At 44.0% G+C, this 20,154-nt stretch overlaps 1 protein-coding gene across 1 annotated transcript in view; it reads right to left on the bottom strand.

Moving 5' to 3' along the window:
- Positions 1-20,154, bottom strand: part of LOC109400126 (uncharacterized) — a 195,983-nt gene that overhangs the window by 11,724 nt on the left and 164,105 nt on the right. Inside the window, exons 12-15 of the mRNA XM_062846218.1 lie at positions 10,960-11,116; positions 10,701-10,843; positions 10,366-10,610; positions 10,051-10,172 (exon numbers count right to left, since the gene is read on the bottom strand). Of these exons, the coding sequence (XP_062702202.1) occupies positions 10,051-10,172; positions 10,366-10,610; positions 10,701-10,843; positions 10,960-11,116 (667 nt within the window). The remainder of the gene's footprint in view (positions 1-10,050; positions 10,173-10,365; positions 10,611-10,700; positions 10,844-10,959; positions 11,117-20,154) is intronic.

Genomic DNA, 20,154 nt, shown 5'->3' with positions numbered 1-20,154 from the left:
GTCGTTGACAGAAGCTCACGACTTTCGTTTTAAGGCTATGGATCGCCAATCCGGAGACGGCGGGTTCGATTCCCGTTCCGATTGGGAAAATTTTCTCGACTCTCTGGGCAAAATGTATCATTGTACCTGCCTCACAATATACACACTCATGCGATGGCAGGCAAAGAAAGCCCTTCAATTAATAATTGTGGAAGTGTTCAAAGAACAACTAAAGTTGAAGCGAGACAGGCCAAATCCCAGTAGGGACGTGAAGAAGCAGAAGAAAAGAAGAAGAAGAAGAAGTTCCACCAGGAATCCCTCTATGTATGAATTTATTTGAAGACTTCTTCGGGGATTCTTATAAGTGTCTTGTGGAATGCCTTTAGGAAACTTTATAAGATATTTCTATGTGGAGACAGCTTTCGACTGAGGTATCTGGACACCTGGGATGATTTTCTGCGTAACAGTCGCAATTGCAATCAAACGATCAGATATCAATGTTTAATGTTAAGTATGTATAGTATAATTATCTTGCCTCGAATTAGTTCCATTTTTCCCCAAGTAGTTTCGTCTGGAAATCCTCCAATAATGTTTATGGGGCTTATCTACATAATCTCATAAGATTATACTTGATTATTTCTTGAAATTTGATGACAAGTTTTCCCCAACAAATGTTATTGCTGTACAATAGATGAATACTTGGGTCGTTAGGATTCCAAAAAGGACTCCTATCTCTTAAGACAGTGCTTCGCAAACTGTGCGCCGCGGCGCCCTGGTGCGCCGCGATCCTTTCCCAGGTGTGCCGCAGGATTTTGGCTTTTGTGACGAAACAAAAAAAGCAAACTCTTTATTTGTATTGCGGAACACCTTTAATTGTTATTTTATCAGTATAACTAATACCGCTCACATTTTTTGTAACCCTTCCTGACTCTTCGATTGTTCCATAGGATTTATGGTATCCTTTTTAAACATATCAATTGAAACCACGTTTTAAAATTTCATGTTTTTGAAATTGTTTTTGGAATTCTTAAGCTTCAGCTTTGCTTTTGCTTTTATTATAACTTGTCCAAAGTTTTTAATTTCAAGAACACATTACGTTCTTTTCAGAATAATTACAAGGTCTTCGGAACAGCTTAGCGGCATTCAGGTTTGCCGATCTGGTAGTGTGAAGAGCTAGATTTGACCTTTTTGAACCGGACTGTTTTATCAGTACTGCCGTAAACTGGCTGAACTCGAATAAGTTTGTTATGCTCGGTTTCATCAATGGTTATATATGGCCAATCCAGGCCCAAAGGGTTGAGTTGAAATTTATGAAAATAAGTTCAATCAAAGCCCACCTGACAGGTCTTTACAATCTCTTCATGTGTCCCAGTTTGCCGAAACTTTCCAAAATAAATAGAAGTGTTGCTTTGCAATTTCCGCAAAAAGTTGAAGCTTTGGTCAAGTTCTGTGTAGTAATTTTCGTTTAATAAGAATTCTTTAATTATTGCAAACGCTTTAGAATTTTTGGCGAAATTGTTGAAATTCAGCAGCTTGTTTTACCTGTGCATCTGACTTTCTTTTTATTTCTATTGATGAAATCAACATGATTTTTGGAATCTTACACATATTTAAACTATCTTTGAGAAATTAATTTAAAAAAAAATAGTTAGTTTTCCAAATATTGAAATCTGAAAACATGATATTAGATAAGTGTTTCGCGATTTTGTAAAGTGAAAGTTGCCCAAAATTTAAAAATAAAACAACTTTGGTGCGCCGCGACATTTTTGGAAATGTCCAAGGGCGCCGCGATAGCAAAAAGTTTGGGAATCTCTGTCTTAAGATATCTGTAGAAATGAACCCAGATTCTTTTAGGAAATGGTTCTATGTTTTAGCCAAGATATCTTTCTGAAATCCCTTCAGGATTTCCATTTGAGAATCATTCAAGTGCTCTTTTTGTAATTCATCCGAGGTTTTCTTTAGAAGTGCCTATAGAAAATTATTCCAATGTTTTTTTTTTTCAATTAAATTTCTCCAGGGATCCACAAGTTTGCACTGGGATTACTCCAAGTTCTTCTGGGATTTTCTCAGAAGTTTTTTCTGGGGTTCTTCAAGAAGTTCCATCTCCCAGCTTCTTCTCGAATCAACCCAGGAATTTCTCCAGGAATCCCTTTTTGAGTTCCTGCATAAGTTTCTTTGGCAAAACCAGCAAGAGTTCGTTTTGGAATTCCTACAAGAGTTCCTTCTGGGATGTCTTCGATCTAGGATGTACTGGGTTCCCTCCAAGAGTTCCTTCTAGGAATTCTTTCTGGGAGCCCTACAATTCTTTCTTCAGGCAATCCTTCAAGAGTTCCTTCAGGGAATCCCCAGGAGTTTATATTGGATATCCTACAGGAGTTCTGTCTGATATTTCTCCTGTGCGCCCACCTAGAATTCCATCTTCCAGGACGTTCATTTTTGGGCATTCTCCAGAAATTTCTATTAAAAATCTTCTAGGCGTTCCTTGAGTAAATCCTCCGAATTTTTTTCTGGGATCACGCCAGGAGATCCTTATGAGAATCTTCCAGTTTTTTTTTTATAATTTTAAAAATGTTATCCGAAATTTTGTGAAATCTATGAGGTATGTGTAACTTTCTTATGTAGGTATCCAACAAACCATCCTGTCCCATCCCCAGCTGTCACAAGGACGTGGTCAAGACAGCGCTCAACCGTTAGAGAATTGCGATAATCTTCTTCAAGAGCCATAGATTTATCTCAAATCTTTGTGCTTTGGTAACGGACGCTGCAGTGTCAGTGACCAATTATTCCACATAAAACACCGACGCAATGGAGAAAACAATTTTCACCGGAATATTGTAAAACTTTATTCTTGAGGTTTCCAGTGTATAGTGTACTGTTTACAATCAACATCATGGGAATCATTCGGTTGAGTGCGGACAATCTGCAGCCGAACACCACTGTACTGTACAGCACGCCTTCAGCATTATTGTTGACATCCTTAGTATCGCCGTCAAAGAGCAAAGTAAACTGGTTCGACGCCAATAACGCTCTGGAGGAACTACCCAGCTGTGTTGGTGGCAGCTGCACGCTCAGCTGGTCAGCGTATGATGGCAATCAACCGAATGAATTTCTGCGGCTACGATCCACTTGATCGTCAAACACAGGTTATATCATAGACTTTTTCTGTTGTTTGCGGATCTTTTTCGAACCGTCATTCAACTGATTCAAGTTCTGCGAGGACGCGTTATCCATTAGATTGGTTCAAAAAATCGTTTTTTCTCCACACCGCTTATTCGATTCGTAACTAGTTTTTATGCCTTCTCATTTGATCTCATTTACTTAAAAATTGAGACGGCAAAAGCCCTTCAAATTTTGTATGGGCATTATTATGGGAAAACAATGTTTTCATTCAATCGACCGTAGTATTTCTCCAAGTGTCCTAGAGGCCTAGAGGGTTAGTTGACCCTTGATACTTCTAGGCTACTTTATCAATTACAATTTTGCCGAAGACTGCATTCAAATCGCATGCTGTATTAAATAGCTGCCGATTTTTCTCCACAAACAAAGTTTGTACTCATGATGGTTAAGCTATTCGATGGGCATCACCTAGGGCTGATACATAAATTATGTCACGCAAAAATCGACCTTTTACCACAAGCCTGTCCCATCGACCTGGGACAAGCCAAGTCCCAGTGGGGACGAAGAGCCACAAAGAAGAAGAAGTAAGGTTTACACATTTTTGGTGTAGTCTGAAAATTATGCACTTATGAGTAGGTCTTACACATTTTAGGTGCTGAGCAGTTTTAGCTTGTATGTAAACAGCTATTTTGGATGTAAACATGTGACGTCGTTCTTATCGTTTTGCATGTTGATCAAATTGGTGTGGAGTACTAGATCACCTATAAATGATTTGAACTACGTCATCAAAAAGCTGTCAGATATCGGGAATATATCACCTTCTGTACACCGTGGATACCTACTATTCATCGTCTGGTGGCAGCGCAAGGTGTAAAAAAATTTTCAAGATAAATTTTTGAAAACGGCGTATGGTCCATTATTATGCTTTTTTATGAATATGTGCTTTTAGCCACACTTACGATTAACGCTGCGGTTGTCATATTAAAAGCCAAAGTTCGAAAACTTACGGCAATATAAATCAGTTCGAGGTTTGGAACTCATCGAAAGTATGATTAGTAGCCAGTAAATATCTAGAACTGCTGAAAATACTGGAAAAATATAATGTAGGGCATCACTGAGAAAAAATGTATAGTAAAGTCAACAATCCAAGCATGTTTAATTTTACCATGCCTTAAAATAGTCGTAACGAACATGTTATCAGTAATGACTACTATGTTTTACTTGAAATTACCATGGTTTGACGATCAAGCACATAGTAATCATAACCATCAAACGTAGTTATCTTGATTACGCTTGTCGTGATTGTCAGAACGATGTTCATATTTTCATAAAATTATTCATGGTTAGTTATCAGGTATCAGTAGGTCGGCTCTAGAGGCACGTTCTCCTGGTTAGTTATACTTTTTCCGTAGTTTTTCTCGTTATCGGCCATTTCCACAAAATAAATTGTTTGTCACGGTTTCATAAAAAATAATTTATGATGGAGACATAGCTTTTTTCTTACTGGTAAGTTTTTCCATTGATTTTTGTTGTTTTAAACGCTGATAGTATAATCACGTACATCTATCTGGACTCGCAGTAATTCGACCAACGATGATTCCGCAAATTCTCCAGCTAACAGGTTACCGCATTGAAAATCTTCCGGCATATCGGAAGACATTTCAAAACCATCCTTGCAGCCATCGAAGAGATGCTCCGGAAGTTGGCTGATGGAAAGTTGATTCCAAGGAACAGAAGAATGAGAAAGCGCAGAGGAAGGAAGCGAAAAGTAGGTCACGAATTCATTCCGAGAATTCTGCCACATATTCCAATACATTTTCTATCATTCGCAGGACACAAAAAAACACTCGAACCCAAGAGCCTACTTCCTTAGACCTTTTTTATGTGAGTTGAACTACCACATCGATTAAACCGGAAAAATGCTCCAGATCGAAAAATTACCTTCCAAAAATGAGCTGAAATCTCCGGTTCGCCGATGACACCTAATCCCCAATTCGCGGATGGACTTCGGTGATATTTTCCCTGCTCCATCAGTTCCGTCGTCGCCGGTAAATCAGTTTACGCCAGAAACCCTCAAACCAAACCTCAGTCACAGCATCCTTCCAGCCATGATCAGCAGCTGAATTTCCCGAAAGACGTCTTTAACCCGCAGTTGGACATCCCCAGGACCTTCCAGTCAAAACATCACTTTCACCAAGGCAAAGGTTGTTTTTGGTACGCCCGGAGGATATTCATGTAAAAATAATTAACTATGTATACATTTTATTAATTCATTATGATGGAAAGCAATAAATATAATCGATTTCATTTTTTTTTTAATTTGAATGTAAACAAAGGTGACAGGACGACACTCAACCACACACATGGTAACTAAAACCGTAACGCCCTGGTCATACGCACTATGCTGCTTATCAAGCACATAGTAAAACGAACAACGAAGTAAGGTTCAAATCTACCATACAATGTAAATAAAAAGCGACATGGTAAATTGAACCCTGCACATGGTAGTTTCAAAAATTAATCATGGTCTACCAAAATCAAGTAGTAAAAGTGTTTTAATTTCACCCTCGATTTGGTATTTCTGCAGAAACCCCACAGAACTCCTATAGAAACTCTCAAGTACAACTTTCGATAATCCCGGAAGAAACAACAAAAAAATCTGGGAAGAAACTCTGGAGCAAATCGGAAAAAAACCCTCTTGACGGATTTTGAGCATGAGCATAGATGACCGTACAATTCGTAGTTGCTATTTCGTGATTGATAAGAACTCAAAATTGCCAACATCCTTAATGTGTATTTTCGATATCTACCACAGCGGCAGCAATAAGGCAGAACATGGGGTCGGATTCATAGTGATCGGGAAACAGATGAAGCGAGTCGTGAGGTGGAAATCGATCAACGAGCGGATCTGCGTATTGAGGATTCGAGGCAAATTCTTCAGTTACAGCCTGATCAGTGTCTCTGCGCCGACCAACGACAAAACTGATGACGGGAAGGATGCGTTTTTCGAATGCCTTGACAAGACCTATAGAGAATGTCCAAACATGATGTTAAGATTTCCATCGGTGATGCCAACGCGCAGGTCGGAAGAGAGGACTTTTTCCGTCCAATCATCGGTGCTGCCAGGGGGATGGCCATTAGAAGCACCTACTTTGCTCGCAAGAATATCCACAAGCACATCTGGAGACAACCAAATGGCGAAGTTTGCAACCAAATCGACCATGTGCTAGTAGATGGCCGACACTTCTCGGACGACATTGATGTTAGAACTTTTAGGGGTTCCAACTGCCAACATCGACTCAGATCACTACCTCGTATTTAGTAAGATTCGAGCTCGGTTATCAACCGTGTCGGACTCTAAGAACCGACGATCGATGCGTTTCAATATCCAGCGTTTTTTAGCAGACGGTACGGTAGCTGACTATCACCAGAAGCTGGACGTGCAGATAAGTGAAATCAACGAGAGCGATAATCTCAACACTCTGTGGGAGTCTATCTACGGAGCGATGAGTACGGCTGCGCGGGAGGTGATAGGCACTGCTCAAAGATGATCTAGGAACGGGTGGTTCGACGAGAAGTGTCAGAGAGTAACGGATGAGAAGAATGTCGCCAGAAACCAGATGCTGGCGTCTGGGACCCGGCAGAGCAGGGAGCGATACAGGGAAGCGAGAGCAGCCAAAAAACGAATCCACCGCAGAAAGAAAGAAAAATACTACAAGGAAAATGTGATTGTTCAGGCGCAAGAAAGTATGGAGCAGAATGATATGCGGAGGTTTTACGAAACTGTCAATGGCGTGCGGAGAAAACCAGTGCCTTCTCCCGTCATGTGGAACGACCGTGAAGGAAACTGCTGACAAACAATAATGGTGGCTGCCAGGTGGAGAGAGCACTTCGAGGAGTTGTTGAATGGTGGCAATGGAAGAGCGACAGACAGAATTCGAATCGACAACGCCGGACAAGCTGTGGAACCTCCAACGCTAGACGAGTCCAAGACAGCCATTAGAGGGCTGAAGAACAATATTATGCTTTTGGTCGAAATACAAAGTGATCGAACGTGCGAAAATCGATTTTTAACCTACTTAGAAATGTCGCAACTCAATTTGGATTAATGCATATTGTTGCTCTTAATTAGCTTAATGATGCGCAACAGAAAAAATAGATTAAAATTTACTTCGCAGCTGCAACTTCGCATGTGCTTCTAGCGACGACTTCGATTTGGTGGTGCGACGATAATAAGGCTGCTGGGAAGGACGAACTGCCGATCGAGCATCTCAAGCACGGTAGTGAGCAGCTGTATCAACTCTTACACCGTATTATATTGAATATATTGGAAGAGGAAGAACGGCCTGTTAGTTGGTGGGATGGGTGCGCGAATTACAGAGGAATGACATTTCTCAATTCAGCGTACAATATTTTGTCCGGAATTCTGTTTAACAAGCTGAGGCCGATTGAGGAGTCCTTCGTCGGCGAATATCAGGCGGGTTTTCGTGAGGGCCGATCAACGACGGATCAGATGTTCACCCTGAGGCAGATTCTCGATAAATTTCGGGAGTACAACTTGCAGACCCATCATCTGTTTATTGATTTCAAGGCGGCTTACGATTCAGTGAGAAGAAACGAGTAATGGTATATTATAACACAGCGTAACAAAAATTAACTTTTTATCTGTCTCAATAGCAAACTTATGAGTCTCCGAAGGATTTTGGGCCGCTGAATCCGAATCCGGGCTCAGATTTGCTCTAACACGTCACAATTTTGAGCTATACCTCAATTTATAGGGCAAAATATGCGATTTTGGGCTTTTTTGACTGCAAGCCATTAAGCCAGGAAATATTTTTTTAAGCAATCAAACGGTTAATTGGTCAATTAACATCTAAATCAACGACTCATGCAAAATATTTCGTTTTACCAAATCGAATTTGATAGTTTTAAGCGATTTATGTTAGGTACGATATTTCCCATACAAGTCACCCTCCAAAAGTTGCATGCAAGTTTTCATATTAACATAAAATGCTTAAATCTATCAAATTTGATTAGGTAAAACGAAATATTTTGCACGAGTCGTTAATTTAGATGTTAATTGACCAATTACCCTTTTGATTGCTTAATAAAAATATTTCCAAGCTTAATGGCTTGCAGTCAAAAAAACCCAAAATCGCATATTTTGCCCAATAAATTAAGGTATAGCTCAAAATTGTGACGTGTTGGAGCAAATCTGAGCTCGGATTCGGATTCAGCGGCCCAAAATCCTTCGGAGACACATAAGTTTGCTCTTGAGACAAAAAAATGTTGCGCTGTGTAATCGAACATGGTTTTCCGACGAAGCTGATTAGACTGATACGTGCAACGCATGATGGTTCGATATCAAGTGTACGGGTTGCGGATGAAATTTCTTCATCGTTCGTAACCTTAGACGGGCTGAAGCAGGGCGATGCTCTTTCGAACTTACTGTTCAACATCACGTTGGAAGGAGCGATAAGAAGAGCTGGTGTGTAAAGGAACGGAATCATTGTCACGAGGTCGCATATGCTACTGGGCTTCGCGGATGATATCGACATCATAGGGATCGACCGTCGGGCCGTGGAAGAGGCGTTTATACCTTTTAAAAGGGAGACTGCGAGGATTGGACTAACGATTAACACCACAAAGACCAAGTACATGATTTCTGGTGGTCAACGTCGGTCAGACTACGACAAAGTGGTGCTAGGTGGTGAAAAGCTTGATGTTGTGGACGAATTTGTTTATCTTGGTACTCTAGTAACGTGCGATAATGATGTTACCCGCAAGGTGAAAAGACGGATTGCAGCTGCGAATCGGGCTTTTTTCGGTCTGCGAAACCAGCTGAAGTCACGTAGGTTGCAAACGATGATAAAACTCACGTTGTACAAGACTCTGATACTTCCGGTCGCTTTATACGGCCATGAATCGTGGATGTTGAGAGAAGCTGATCGGAGAGCCTTTGGAGTCTTCGAACATGAAGTGCTGCGAACAATACTCGGCGGTAAACTGGAGGACGGCATCTGGTGGCGTCGCATGAACCACGTATAAAAGAGATGGATATAGTGAAGCGAATAAAACACGGCAGGCTGCGGTGGGCTGGGCACGTAGCTCAAATGCTGGAAGAAAAACAAGCTAAAACCATATTCAGTAGAGAACCAGGAAGGGGCTGTCAACTTCGTGGTAGGCCGCGCACACGGTGGCTTTTTGCCGTTGAGGAGGACCTAAGGGCTATAAACGTTCTGGGTGACTGGAAGCGATTGGCCCAGGACCGAGACCAGTGGTGGCGAATGCTTCATTCGACGTAGACTCACCGCTACGAGTTGTAGCCCATCAAGTATCAAGTAAAGTGTATTTTCGAGAGTTCCAAACTTTTTTAAGTCAATAACTGCGCCGGCCACGTTCTACGATTACCAAGGAAGGGAAGGGAATGTTAGTGTGCCGTGCATTGCTACTAGAGACCGAGATCACCTCATCTTCTCCTCGACTGTCACGGGAAAGAGGAACCTCTTGGCGGAATTTTGGGAGAAACTTCTGGAGAAATCAAGAAAAAACAGTTGACGCAAACCTGCAGGAAAAAAAAACCCTTGATAAATGAATGATAGAAATCCGAGAGTAATCACAGGAAAAACTGTGTAGATACAGTGGAAGAATTTAAAGAAGGTATTTCGGCATAAATACAAGAAGGAATCCCGGAAGAAATTCAAGGAAGAATCTTTGATAGAATTTCGGGAGAAATCCTCAGAGGAATTAAGGGACAAATTCTGCATGATTTATAAGCAAATATGTTCCTCGACAAGCCATGTTGGATAAATATACAACTGGTGTTGTAAAAAATGCATTTTATGCAACTCGTTGCACAAATAACTATTGTAATCACTTGTAATTGTAATTCATACAGCTCGGTGGAACAATCTTATACATACAGTACATGATCGAATTGAAGATGATACTTACAATCAAGGTCATGCAACAATTGCACAGCCGCTAGTATTTTGGCACGATGCTCGGTGTTTCCAATTCCTAAGTAGTCTAAATCGGACGGCTCCAGTTCTTTGAACAACTCAAGGTCCTCGTATCTGTAAGCAATGGAAGATTCGGAGAAGAAAATAAATATAAGCTTTTATCCGAATGTAACGCTAGTTGATGCGATGCAAGTAAGTTGGAATCAGTAAGGCGCTTCTATTGGATTGCTGAGAGTAAAACGTATCAAACATTCTCATCCAATCCAGTTGATGCCATCGATTTGCACGGTAGAGTTGCTGCACTTACCCATTCAGCACGAACACCGAAGTGTACTCCTTCAGTCCTATCCGCAGTAGCAGTTCTTCCACACTAGTGGGACAACTCGTTGGCAGTCGATTCCGGCTGAGCAGCTTCCCGGTACTGTACGGTTTCACCGGATGGTCCGGCAGCACTTCCACGCTGATGAACTTAAAATGTCCTAACCGACCGTTGGCGTACCCTCGCCACACTCCGGATGCGTTCATCGACAGGACATCGATGATATCGCCTTTCTGTTTAGGGGAAAGAAAGATACCCACCCAAAAACGATTCCATAAATTTCCAGCCCAAAGTCGAAATCAATCCACCACAGAGTATCGTACCTTAAACCTTAAAGCTTCCTTATCGTACGGGTTCGGATTACTGTCGATTAGGGCTATCGCCCGGCAAATTGGAACCATCGTGGTTCGGTCCTCCGCCGAGAGCGAACTGTGCGGACTGCCCGGCCGGACCAGAGCTTGTGTGCCTAAACGACGAAGAGAGGATGCGGAAAAAATCGTGTTACATACATTGTGTTACACTCCGAGTCCAAGTCTGGGAAGACTGAAATCACAAAAAACGGCGCTCAAATTGGAAACTCACTTGATCCCGATGCACTGGGGAGGCTCTCGACGGAACTGGCCGAGTGCTGGAACGTGGTTTGGTCACTGATGCTGTCGAGGCAATTGCTGTAATCTCTATTATTTCGGCTGCTGGCGTTCAGCAGATGGTCCTTTGGTGATGTTCTAGCGTCATTGGACTGGAAAGTGGCACACGGTACGGCCGGAAAAGCGGAGAATGCAGAAAGAATGTGAAAGTTGAAAATGAGAAATTTGGGTTTTGTCGTATCCGCTTGGCTTGTTAGCTTTGGTACAGTTTTTCTTCCCGGTCGGGTTTGACGGTGGTGGTGGAGGCTCCGTCGGGAGTAATTAAGTGATCCACTTCTAAGAAGGGAAGGAAAATGAAATTGAAGGATATGCCCTCGAATATATGAGAAATTAATCGAAAATTTGCTAAACAACGTAGTAAGGGGAATGCGTGCCTTGTTTCCTTATTAAAGGCTATTCTGATATTGGTATCATACCACTAAGGGATTACGGCTTATTACAGAAATGTCTATCTGTCTCAAACATTTCTTGTATTGTATTTCGCTCCCACTCATATTTGATCCGATACTAGCTTTTGACTTCAAACTGATTGACTTTCTACTGTCCCTTGTAGCATATTTTCTCTAACTTTATGTATTGCTCCTCACATTATCGAAAAGTCGCTTCATTTCTCCACATTATTACTCAACGAACCCGGAAGAAACTCCTGGAGGAAAGACGTGCTCGTGAGGAATTCCTGGAAGGAACATCGAAAGGAACCCATTGGGGGAATCCCTGAACAAATCTAGAAGGAATCCCGGCGCAGAAATGCCTGAGGGATTTCCGGGAGCAATCCATGAAAAAATCTTGTAGAGATCCTTGAAAGAATCTCAAGGGGAGTCTCTGAGAGAATCCAGCAGGCATTCTAGGAGAAATTTTCAGATAAATACAGAGAGGAAACCTTGAGGGAAACCCGTAAGAATTTCTGAAGAAATCATTAAACGAATCTTGGAAGGATTTCCTGATAGAATCTCAGGAGAAATCCAAAAAGGGATTCCTAAATGTATCTCGGGAGAAAATACTTATAATAATGCCGGAGAAATCCCCAAAAGGAATCCCTGGGGAGTCCTTGAAAGAATACCTGAAAAAATCTCAAAAGCCGTCCCTTTGAATATCCTGGACAAATCCTTCGAAGAATCCCGGCAGAGATTTCTGAAATCTGCAGATCTGAATCCTGAGGAATTCCAATAAAATTTACTAAAGGAAATCATTGAAGGAATACCAAGAGGAGCTAATGTATGAATCCCGGGAAAATATCACAGGAGGAACCCCGGAAAGAGTCTCTGAAGAAATTTCGGGAGGAATTCCTGAAGGTATCCCTGGAAAATTCCCGGAAGATATCCCAGGATAAATTTGTAGGAGGAAACCCAGGAAAAGTCCTCGAGAAAATCCATGAATTAATCTCGGATGAAACCTCTAAAGGAAACTCAAATAAAGAAATTTCTGATGCGAAAAATTCCTGAAGGAATCCCGGAATAAAATCCAGGAAGAATCGTGGTACTATACCTGATACAATCTCGTGCATAATTCGTGAAAGAATCCCAAAAGGTACCGCGGGTGAGAAAAATGAAGGAATTGCCGGGAAATCTCTGATGGAATGCTGTAAAACATTCCTGATGGAATCCCAGAAGAATTCCCTGAAGGTACCCCGGAAGGAATTCTTGCAAGAATCTGGTGGAAAGTTTCTAACGGAATTCCAGAAAGAATTACTGGAGGAATCATGCCGAAAAATATTCCTGGAATCGCGGGAGATATTTCTAACAAAATTCAAGAAAAAAAATCTAGAAGAATCCTTGGTGGAATCACAGGAGAAACCCTTAAAGAAAACCCAGAAAGGATCAATGAAGGAATCGCGGAAAGAATCCCGTAAGGAATCCATAGAGAAATCGTCCAAGAACTCCCATGGAAAAATGCCAGAGAAATCCTTGGAAGAAACCCGTGAGAAAGCAACGAAGGAATCCCAGGTGGAATCCCGCAGAGAATCCTGGAAGGAATTGTTTGATGAATCCTTAGAAAGGATCCCTGGAAAAATCTTAAATGTAATACTGGATAGAAATTCATGAAGAAATCCCGGGACGAATCCTTTCAGGATTCTTGAGAAGAATTACTAGATGAAACCTGGTAGAAATCCTAAAACAATCATGGTAGCCCAAAATATATGTGATATAAAGTAAACTAGTGCCGCCATCTAGTGCGGTTGTACTTAACTGGATTATTTTTGCTACACATGTTTTTATACATTTGAACAATTTTATTGAAAACGTCAACTTTACATCTTTACATCTCAGAAATTCTATCTTGGAAAATAATGAAGAGCAAACTTCTGCATAGTATGTTCTTTAGTAAAAATTTAAGTGTTCACCACAACAGGTTCTATCAGGACACCCCGAAAATCCCGGAAGTGGTCTCAATAGGACGCAATCAGTAAAGTGCTATATTGAAAGTAGTACGCTGGTTTTTTAGAATTCCCACGCTGTTTGCACCGTTTCATTGCATAAACGAAGAATTTATCATCTGACCTTAAAAAAATCCAGCTCACTACTTTAAATCGTATATTGCACTGACTGCTTCCTAACCAATTTTTCCCCATTCTTTCATGCTAAAAGTCAGCCGTTGAATATTTTCGTTATCATTCATTACCGGTTTCTGTTAGTTTTTTGGTTTCGTGAACAGTAGGTTGTAAGCCTATCCACCGTGGTGGGGCTGGTACAGCTTCCCGTCGAGGACCATTCCATGCTCAGCCGCTGGATGCCAGAACAGAGCATCCTCTTGACAAAAATCGTAAGGAAAGAGTTGCCACACTGTATGTTCTGGAGTAAAAGTGCATGTGTCCTCTAATACAAGTTCCGCCAGGGTACCCCGGACGTTCCGGAAGTGGCCAAAATTGTCAATGGCCTTATTTACAGCTAAAAGAATCCTATTGACGAGAAATCATGAAGAATGAGCTACCACACGGTATGTTTTGGAGTACAAATGCAAGCGTCCTCTACTACAGGTTCCGCCAGGGCACCCCGGATTTTCAGAAAGTTGCCAAAACGGCCAATGATCATTTGTACAGCTAACATAATCCTACTGATGGAAAATCATGAAGAATGAGCTGCATCACGACATGTTTTGGAGTAAATATGTAATCGTCCTCTACTACAGGTTCCGCCAGGGCACTCCGGATGTTCCGGAAGTGGCCAAAACGGTCAATGATCATTTTTACAGTTAAAATAATCCTACTGACGGAAAATCATGAAGAATGAGCTGCCGCACGGTATGTTTTGGAATAAAAATGAAAATGTCCCCTGGCACCGGTTCCCCCGGAGGCATTCCAGGGGACCCAGAAACATCCAGAAGGACTCCAGGTGTTCAGAAAATGTACTAATACAATCAGCTTCGATAAAGTTTCAATTATTGCCAATGTTTTAAAGTTGTTCCATAGAGAAAAAAATAGTTCTGGTAGAAATACCCCAAATGCCATAACGTTGGTACCCCACGGGATTCTGGAATAACTCCGGAACCATCCTGGTCTTAGACTTCGTGTCCCATTTTATCAAAACTAGAATAAAAACTGGATATTGTCTCAAATTTTCATTAGGATTGGATAAAAATCAACAGAGTTATGAATTTTTCAAGTTGAAAATTTGTTGCGAAAATGACCTTGGCCTTTTGGGTGTTAATTGAGTCCAATAGTTTGAGCTCGATTGCTACTCCAGTATCGCTAGACCAGCTACACTCACACAAGGAACCAATGAGATATCTTACGGGGACTGGCAAGCATCTTCAATGTATGAGCGTTGGTGATCTCCCATTTTTAGGAGACAATGTCGTATGAAGCTTGAGATCCTAGGACTGAGCGAAGTCCGTTGGCAGAACTTTGCAGATTGAAGATTGGCGTCAGGTCAAATTCAGCTATACTTTGGTCTACGAGGTGAACACGCCACCGTGGAGTTGGTTTCCTGCTCAGCGCTCACGTCCACGCTGCGCTCATGAAGTGGGAACCTTTTAATGAGAGGATAATTGTATCCAGATTCAGAACACGGGTTCGAAACCTTACCATGATCCAATGTTACGCGCCAACCGATGCTGCCGAATTGAAAGACAAAGAGAACTTTTACAGCCAACTGAATGCTGTCGTGGATAACATTCCGAAAGATCCTCATGGGCGACTTCAAGGCAAAGGTTGGTTACGACAACTCGGACTATGAGCACGTCATGGGGCGCCATGGTCTCGGGGAAATGAGCGAAAACGAAGAGCTGTTTGAAGAGTTTTGTAGTTACAATGCCAAGGTGATTGAGGGATCTCTCTTTCCTCGTAGACCAGTGCACAAAGTGACATGGGTTTCCCGTGATGGCGTCACGGAAACTCAAATCGACCACATCTGCATCAGCCGAAAATGGAGACGGAGCCTTCTTGATGTGCGGAACAAACGTAGCGCCGACATTGCGTCCGACCATCATCTCCTAATCGTCGAAATCCGACTGCGCATTGCTAGACTCCATCGACAGGAGAAGAAAATCGGACGCTGGTTCAATACACGCCGGCTGGAAGACGCTGCGGTGAAAAGGTCTTTCGACGAGGAGCTAGAGAACCGTGCTACGGATATTCCAGAAGGTGGAAGCGTAGAAGATCAATGGAGCGCCATCAAAAACGCCTTCATCGCCATCGGCGAGAATAATTTGGGTGAGCTACGCACTCGAAGAAAGCAGTGGATCACAGAGGATACCTGGAGGAAGATAGAGGAGCGAAGGAACGCCAAGGCCACGATACTGCGAACGAAAACACGAGGAGCCAAAGCCGTAGCTGTTCGGCTCTCGAGAAGGAAGTGAAACACTCATGTAGACGGGACAAAAGAGCGTGGGCGAGAGAGACCGCAAACACCGGCGACATCCGTCTCCTCTACGATGTCCTCTACACGTCTGAACAGTTACTGACCGACCCGGTTGACCAGTTGAAACGCTGGTTCGAGCACTTTGGAAAGCTTTTTCAAGTGTCGGCACGCCATCAACACCTCAGCATGATCCGCCAAGGGTTCGAAGCATTACCCGTGTCAACATCGAAGCTCCATCAGTGCAGGAGACAGAAACAGCCATCCGTAGTATGAAATCGTCGATCGGCTGAGGGGTCAATCGCATATCAGCTGAGATGCGCAAAGCTGATCCCGTAGTATCCGCACAACTACTGCATCAATTATTCTGCAACATATGGGAAACCGCGACATTTCCGACCGACTGGATGCAAGACGTCTTAGTAAAGGTACTCAAAAAGGGTGACCACTGACCAGACTGTATGCGATAATTGGAGGGGTATCATGTTAAAGTGTATAGTTCTCAAAGTCCTCTGCGAAGTGATCCATAACTGGATACAGGAGAAGATTGACGCAACTCTCCGATGGCAGCAAGCAGAATTTCGTTCCAGACGATGCTGTGTGGAACATATTGTCACACTTCGTATCATTCTGGAGCAAAGCAATGAATTTCGCTCTCTACCTGGTGTTCATTGATTACGAAAAAGCATTCGACCGTCTCAACCACGAAAACATGTGGGAAGCCCTCAGGCGCAAGGGTGTCCCTGAGAAAGTCACCAGCCTTATTGAAGCGCAGTACAGGGCATTTTCTTGCAGAGTACTGTACAGCGGTGTTTTGTCCGATCCCATCCGGGTCGTTGCTGGAGTGAGGCAAGGAAGTATACAATCACCACTACTGATCCTCATTGTAATCGACGAGTTCCTGGTTGGTAGGTGCGATTGATCGTGAACCAAATCGTGGGTTGCTGTGGCGGTATCGTAGCGCTGCAGGAGGTGTGTTTGAAAGGATCCATGGTGCGAACGTTTAGAAGTAATCATACCATCTACCAGAGCTGCGGCAACACACGCGAGCTGGGAACAGCTTTCATCGTGATGGGTGATATGAAGAGGCGCGTAATCGGTTGGTGGCCGATCGACGAAAGAATGTTCAGGTTGAGGATCAAGGGCCGATTCTTCAACTTCAGCATAATAAACGTGCACAGCCCACACTCCGGAAGTACTGATGATGACAAGGACGCATTTTACGCGCAGCTCTAACGCGAGTACGATCGCTGCCCAAGCCACGACGTCAAGATCATCATAGGAGATTTGAACGCTCAGAAGGAGAAATTCAGACCGACGATTGGTAAGTTCAGCGCCCACCAGCAGACGAACGAAAACGGCCTACGACTCATTGAGTTCGCCGCCTCCAAAAATATGGCCATACGTAGCACCTTTTTCCAACACAGCCTCCCTTATCGTTACATTTGGAAATCACCACAGCAGACGGAATCTCAAATCGACCAGGTTATGATTGACGGACGGCTCTTCTCCGACATTATCGACGTCAGGACCTATCGTGGCGACAACATCGACTACGACCACTATCTGGTGATGGTCAAACTGCGCCCAAAACTCTCCGTCATCAACAATGTACGGTACCGGCGACTGCCACGGTACAACCTAGAGCGACTGAAGCAACCGGATGTCGCCTCAGCATAATCGCAGAATCTCGAAGCCGCGTTGCCAGACGAGGGCGAGCTCGATGAGGCCCCTCTAGAGGACTGCTGGAGTACAGTGAAAGCAGCCATCAACGACGCAGCCGAGAGCACCATCAGGTACGTGGAACGGAATCGACGGAACGAATGGTTCGACGAAGAGTGCAGAACGGTTTTGGAGGAGAAGAACGCAGCGAGGGCGATAATGCTGCAGCAAGGGACTCGACAGAACGTGGAACGTTACAAACAGAAGCGGAAACAGCAGACCCGCCTCTTTCAAGAGAAAAAGCGCCGCCTGGAAGAGGCAAAGTGTGAAGAAATGCAACTGCTGTGCCGTTCCCAAGAAACACGGAAGTTCTATCAGAAGCTCAACGCATCCCGCAACGGCTTCGTGCCGCGAGCCGAAATATACAGGGATAAAGACGGAGGCCTCTTGACGGACGGACGTGAGGTGATCGAAAGGTGGAAGCAGCACTTCGATCAGCACCTGAACGGCGTGGAGAACGTAGGCACGGGAGCCCACGGCAACGGAAGAAACGACGACGCCAGTGCAGCGGAGGACGGAAATGAACCAACTCCCACGCTGAGGGAAGTTAAGGATGCCATTCACCAGCTCAAAACCAACAAAGCAGCTGGTAAGGATGGTATCGCAGCTGAACTCATCAAGATGGGCCCAGAAAAGTTGGCCACCTGCCAGCTACGGGAGGAGTGGAAGGAAGGGGTAATCTGCCCCATTCACAAGAAAGGCGACCATTTGGAACAACTGCAGAGCGATCACTATTTTGAATGCTGCCTACAAAGTGCTATCCCAGATCATCTTCCGTCGTCTGTCACCTAAAACAAATGAGTTCGTGGGAAGTTATCAAGCCGGCTGCATCGACGGCCGGTCGACAACGAATCAGATCTTTACCGTACGGCAACTCCTCCAGAAATGCCGTGAATACCAGGTCCCAACGCATCACCTGTTCATCGACTTCAAGGCGGCATACGACAGTATCGACCGCGCAGAGCTATGGAGAATCATGAACGACAACGACTTTCCTGGGAAGCTGACTGATTAAAGCAACGATGGACGGTGTGCAAAACTGCGTAAGGGTTTCGGGTGAACTATCCAGTTCATTCGAATCTCGCCGGGGACTGCGACAATGTGACGGACTGTCATGCCTACTCTTCAACATCGCTCTGGAAGGTGTGATGCGACGAGCCGGGCTCAACAGCCGGGGAACGATTTTCACAAAATCCGGTCAATTTGTGTGCTTTGCGGACGACATGAACATTATCGCGAGAACATTTGGAACGGTGGCAGAGCTGTACACCCGCCTGATACGCGAAGCAGCAAAGGTCAGACTTGTGGTGAATGCCTCGAAAACAAAGTACATGCTGGTAGGCGGAACCGAACACGACCGGATCCGTCTGGGTAGTAATGTTACGATAGACGGGGCTACTTTCGAGGTGGTGGAGGAATTCGTCTACCTCGGATCCTTACTGACGGCTGACAACAACGTGAGCCGTGAAATTCGGAGGCGCATCATCAGCGGAAGTCGGGCCTACTACGGGCTCCAGAAGAAACTGCGGTCGTAAAAGATTCACCCACGCACCAAATGCACCATGTACGAAACGTTAATAAGACCGGTGATCCTCTACGGGCACGAGACATGGACCATGCTCGAGGAGGACCTACAAGCACTCGGAGTTTTCGAGCGACGCGTGATAAGATCGATCTTCGGCGGTGTGCAGGAGAACGGTGTGTGGCGGAGAAGGATGAACCACGAGCTCGCTGCACTTTACTGCGAACCCAGCATCCAGAAGGTGGCCAAAGACGGAAGGATACGGTGGGCTAGGATGGGAACACTCACTTGCAAAGAGTTACACTCACTTGCTATTTACTCGGCTCAGAAGCGTGTTATCAAGAAACGATGTTTAGACGACTTCTGCCTTGTGGTTTTGTCTAAAACTTTGCCGAATAGAGTAGGGTTCGCACACGCATACCGAAGTCGTGAGGGAGCTGCAAAGGCAACTCTCCACGAGTTGAATGTAAATTACACTCACCTCGTGGAGAGTCGCTTTCACAGCTCTGTCACGCCTTTGGGACTCGTGTGCGACCTCTACTCTATTCGACAAAATTTTAAACAAAACCACAAGGCAGAAGTCGTCCATACATTATTTCTTGATTGCACGCTTCTGAGCTGAGAAAATAGCAAGTGAGTGTAATTCTTTGAAAGTGAGTGTTCCCATCCCTGACGGTGGGCAGGGCATGTTGCAAGAATGCCGGACAACCACTCTGCAAAGCTGGTGTTTGCAACAGATCCGGTTGGCACAAGAAGGCGTGGAGCGCAGAGAGCACGATGGGCGGACCAGGTGGAGCGTGACTTGGCGAGCATTGGGCGCGACCGAGGATGGAGAGCGGCAGCCACAAACCGAGTATTGTGGCGTACTATTGTTGATTATGTCTTGTCTTAATGATGTTGAACAAATAAATGTATGTACCTAAATTACTTCGAACTGGCTCATGACGTTGCTCTCCTTGCTCAACGGCGCTCTGATATGCAGAGCAAGTTCGATGATCTTGCCAATCGCTCCTCAGCGGCAGGTCTTACCATCAACGTCAACAAGACCAAATCGTTGGATGTCAAAACGGTCAACCCTTTCAACTTCACGGTA

Source organism: Aedes albopictus, chromosome 1 (assembly GCF_035046485.1).
Source record: "Aedes albopictus strain Foshan chromosome 1, AalbF5, whole genome shotgun sequence".
NCBI lineage: Eukaryota > Metazoa > Arthropoda > Insecta > Diptera > Culicidae > Aedes > Aedes albopictus.
The sequence above is the reverse complement of the archived record's forward strand: the minus strand, read 5'-3'. Positions and strand labels throughout refer to the sequence as shown.